This window comes from Colobus angolensis, unplaced genomic scaffold (assembly GCF_000951035.1).
Source record: "Colobus angolensis palliatus isolate OR3802 unplaced genomic scaffold, Cang.pa_1.0 Scaffold55, whole genome shotgun sequence".
NCBI lineage: Eukaryota > Metazoa > Chordata > Mammalia > Primates > Cercopithecidae > Colobus > Colobus angolensis.
The window spans coordinates 5,591,929-5,596,653 of NW_012119043.1; the positions used below are offsets into that span (position 1 = coordinate 5,591,929).

At 42.0% G+C, this 4,725-nt stretch overlaps 1 protein-coding gene across 1 annotated transcript in view; it reads left to right on the forward strand.

Moving 5' to 3' along the window:
• LOC105525700 (chromosome unknown open reading frame, human C16orf72) overlaps positions 1-4,725 on the forward strand; it is a 31,956-nt gene that overhangs the window by 3,611 nt on the left and 23,620 nt on the right. Inside the window, exons 3-4 of the mRNA XM_011961430.1 lie at positions 24-272; positions 415-501. Coding sequence (XP_011816820.1) covers positions 24-272; positions 415-501 — 336 coding nt within the window. The remainder of the gene's footprint in view (positions 1-23; positions 273-414; positions 502-4,725) is intronic.

Consider the following 4,725-nt stretch of genomic DNA (forward strand, 5'->3'; position numbering starts at 1 on the left):
GCTCCGCTTTGCGGTCGTCCGAGGGTCCCCGCCCTCCGGGCCCGGCCGCCCGGTGTCCCCTCGGCCCGGAGAGGGGAGGGGAGGAGCCCCCGTCACAAAATGGCGAAGGGAGACGGCGGGGCGGCCCCATTGTGCCCTGAGCCGGCCTCGGGGCGGGGACTGCGAGGGGGGCGCCTCCCTGCGCCGCGACTTGTCCCTGGTCTGTGACCCTGAGCCCTGCGGCATCCCCTTCTCCCCGCCGCGACCCCCCTGCTCCCCGGTCCTCACACTGGGTTTGGGATCCCGAAACCCTTGAACAAAATGGCGAAACCTAATATGGCCGTTCCGGAGTGATTGACGCCCAAGTAACATTCTTTTTCTGTTTCTTTTTCTATGTGTGTTTCTTTTTTCTTTCTTTTTTTTTTTTGGCTTGCTTTTCAGACCGAGTGTGTCAGCAGCCAGGACTTTCTCTCTGGGTCCCCTTCCAAAACGCAGCCACCGCCGTCACCAACCTCTACAAAGGTAAAGATAACCTTGCTGCATTGCCGATTCAGGGAATGGCCGCCTGCGTCAGGGTGTCTCCCCTGCGTTCCAAGTGTGTTTTCTGTTCCCCAGCCCAGCTGCTAACCTTGAATACCTTGCAACTTGAGAATCCCGGCGGTGCTCTAGCTAGATCCACCGGAGGCAATTTTGACACCCCCCCGGGGCAGATGGCAACGCCTGGGGACGTTTTTGGTTGTCTTCTCCTAGAGGGGGCTGTTGTTGGCACCCAGTGGATAGAGGCTGCTGAAGGTCCTGCAGTGCCCAAGATAACACCCCCGGCCGCTCAGCGAAGAATTAATTATCCTGTCCCTAAAGTCAGTAGTGCTCGGGTTGAGAAGCCTTGAGCTGGGAGACGCTGAGCATTGCCACTGGAAAAGACATTGAGGGAAGAAAAGAGTTGATGTTTTTTGTACTACAGTCGGAGGTGGGACGAACTGTATGGAAAAAGTTCTTGAGTTAGGCATTGGAGAGCATGGCAGTCTATGTAGTTTTGAAGTGCTTGAAAGCTTGCTAACCGGTCGTCTGCGTGCATGTTAACGTGCTGCTCTTTTTTAGCATTTCATCAAGTGTTTTCTGTCAAAACGATCCTGTGTCTGATTATTACGAGTTGCTGGCAGAAATTCTGTTGAGGGTTTTGAGTTGATAGATTTGTGTTTTATGGTGGTTCCTTTCTGGAGTTAATCCACCCTTTGTGATGACATGAATATATGTAAGTAAACATTCTTGCCCATTGTGCTTTCTTGGTAACATGGGTTTAGGTTTTGTGCCTTATTGATTTTGAAGACTGAGAAATTTGGGGTTGATTTTTTTTTTTTTTGCAAGGTTTTTATGGAAAAAGGATTATGACTTTGTTAATCTTAAGAAAAACGTAATTAAATGCTTTCAAACTTTTAAGAGTTGTTCAGAACAGTAATGGAATTTTGTGCATTTCAAAAATACCGGCATAGGTTGAAACGGGCTATGAAGTTGCTGGCGTGACTCTCAAGTTTTAATTTTTGCGTAAGAACGTGCAAATGGCCGCTGCATCTTGTGGAAAAATATTTCTTATTGTGAGATTTCTTGAGTAGACTACAGTTTTTTGGGACAGTAATTTGAGAACTGGTAACAAAGTGGTGAAAAGGAACGCTAACTTTAGGGAATGAGGAACTATAATACTTCTAGTCCAGTCTTATTGAAAAAAGGGAACATGGTTAAATAGTGCCCCAGTGGTTGGCTTTGATTTTATATAGCTGTTTCTTAAATTGTGACTGAGTAAATTGCTTCAACATCTGTAGTGCTTTACGGTCTTGAACATTTTGAAATGGCTCTTGGTTTTGTCCAAAAAGGGAATTTTGAAATAATACTTAATTTAAAAAAAGGTTTCTTGGAGTGTAATTTACATGCGGTAAAATTACCGTTTTAGAATGTATACTTCGATTTTTTTTTTTTTTTTAAACAAGTAGAATATATCTATCACCCCCACTCCAGCCCCTGGCAGTCACTGATTTGATTGCTGTTTTTTCTTCTCCATCATGTCCTAAATAGAACCGTGCAGTCCTTACAGCCTATTGTGTCTGGCTTGTTCCACTTACTATGATAAGATTCACCCATGGAGTTCGCATTGCAGGTGTGCATAGTTCAGTGCCTTTTAATTAGCGAGTATTGCTCTGTGGTGTGGCAGTACCATGATTTATTCTTTTGCTCTTGTTGATACTGCTTTGTTCTTGAAGGGGAAGGCAACACATTTTTAGTGTTTTTATGTGCCAGATCTCAGCCTAGGCCATCTGAAATGTGAGTAGTATCCTCTGTCTTTAGTGCTGTTGGGTGCTTGTAGAATGTGTCCTTTTAGGACTAAGCTAGCAGTTTTCTTTAGTGCTAACTTTTCGTGTTAGAAGATGGATTCAGCATTTGAACTCTGAAATAATCCTTAATTTGATTGCTTCATTTTAAAATGTTTACAATTTGCTAGTTTTCCTGCTCAGAAAACTTAATGAGGAACATTAATTTTATTTTTAGAAAATATCATGTATGATTCTTGGATTATTGTAAATGCTAGATTGTCAGTCTGAACTAGTTTTATTTTGTACCTTGTTTCTGTACAATGAAAACACATCCTTTGCCTAATAGAAATGGTAAGTTGTGTCTTGCGGAATTTGATAGTATAATAACGTTTTCTTATTTGATTCAAGGAGTGTGTGGGTAATACTCTGGATAGTCTCACTTTCTCTTCTTTTCAGGGTGTGGTCTTTGGAGAACAGGCATACAGCCTGTAGGAATAATTGGTTGCCTTAAATAGAACCAATAAAATTAGCAAGGTAGTGTCACAAGTGCATACAGCAGTATAGTACTAAATTTAAATGATATTGGTTATAGTTCTGATTAAATATTTAAATATAATTTAAGGGGGGAAAAATTTGGTGGATACTTCTAAGTGGGCAGCAGGCAGCATTCCTGCATTTTGTATAATTAAGCACTTAATCTGACAAGGTAAAAATGGGTTATTTTGCAGCCTGGGGACAATTTGGCACTCCTACCAGATTCTTGATAACTACCAAGAAGTTCATTAGGTATTTATCTCAATCCTGACCTTCATAAAGAAGGTCAGGATTGAGATAAATACCTAGCAGATATCCCCTTTTAGTTGTCAGTGGGCCTTTGAGAAGTTGAAAATTCAGTTAATTGGTTTTGTTGGAATGTGGCTAGAAGGATTTGGAAGATAATGTAAATGTGAGTTGAACTTGTCCCTTCAGCAAGGACAGAATTCAATAAAATGGAGTGCGTGGTTTCTTCTGCTGTAGATAGCAGGGTCAGACTTTTCTTCCCCTTTTTGATAAAGGAAGCCAAAATCCTGATTGTTGGTTTTTGATTTGATAAATGCAAAGAGGATGGTGTTTCTTCAATATTCAGTAGTAGTCTTAGATCAGTATATTTTGTGATACCTGGAACTGAAGAAGAGGAGTAAAAAATCATTTTAATCTAGCTAGGGTTGATGTTTACCTGGGAAATACTTGGCCAAGCGTGCCTGTGTTTGCTCCTTACGTTGGAGATCCCACTTTCCAGCAACCTGTGTGAGCCCGTGTTTGCTTGTGCCCCATAGAGCCAATTCTCTAATTGTTCTTTCTCAGCTTTTCATGCTTTTCATGTTTTTCTTCTTTGATGCTTGTTTTCTTTGCCTCCACATTTTGAAACTGCATTTGTAGCATTAGTTGCAGGCAGTTCTGGATATTGCTAAAAGATGTTTCTGGTTATCTTGAACAGCATTTCCCTGAGCATCTGCAGCCTAGCAGTGCTTGCAGAGGGCTAGTGTCATTGTGAGTTGGAGTCTACTGCCACATTGCCCTGAGTTCAGATCTTGGCTCTGTTACTTCTTATCTTTATGGTCCTGGGGACAATGAAGCCAGGTGTTACTTCACCATTGTGCTCCTTGACTTAACTTAAATAGGGATAACTACCACAGATTCTAGTACAGGCTTTTAGCTTTGTGCCTGGCATAGTGAGTGCTCTGGCATTCATTGTGTTGGTCAAGTTTTAAGTATTTTTTGGATTTTTATCAATGTGGTCAGGGCTTAAAACGAAGGGAAGTAGTAATTGTTTCTTTTCTTTTTTCCTTGTGTTGGAATAAACTCTGGTGTGTACTTCCTTCTTCATCTTTTTTCCCTAAATGGAGTAAATGTAAGTAGAATTGACAGGAAAAATAGTCTGATGCCCCTAAGTCCTGATTTTTGATACATCTTGATGCCAAGCCCTGTTTATATGTCTCACTTCATTGTGGCCATTTTGGACTCGTGAACTAAAGGAGAAGTGAGCATAACTGTCAATGTGTGGGCCAAGTGGCAGGTGACTTAGAAACAAATGGCCAGAAATCATATTCTACCTGGAGACTGGTGGAGCTGGTTTGTGACTCACTTGGCTGCAAAAAATTATTACTGAGTTTGAGACTTTGTTCAAAATACCTTAGTGTGGATTATAGTGAGAAACGCTGAGCATTATACTTTTCATACCTGTAATCCCAGCACTTTGGGAGGCTGAGGCAGCAGGATTGCTTGGGGGAATATAGTGAGATCCTGTGTCTTAAAATTTTTTTTTGGCCGGGCGCTGTGGCTCAAGCCTGTAATCCCAGAACTTTGGGAGGCCGAGACGGGCGGATCACAAGATCAGGAGATTGAGACCATCCTGGCTAAGACCAGGATAAACCCCGTCTCTACTAAAAAATACAAAAAAAAA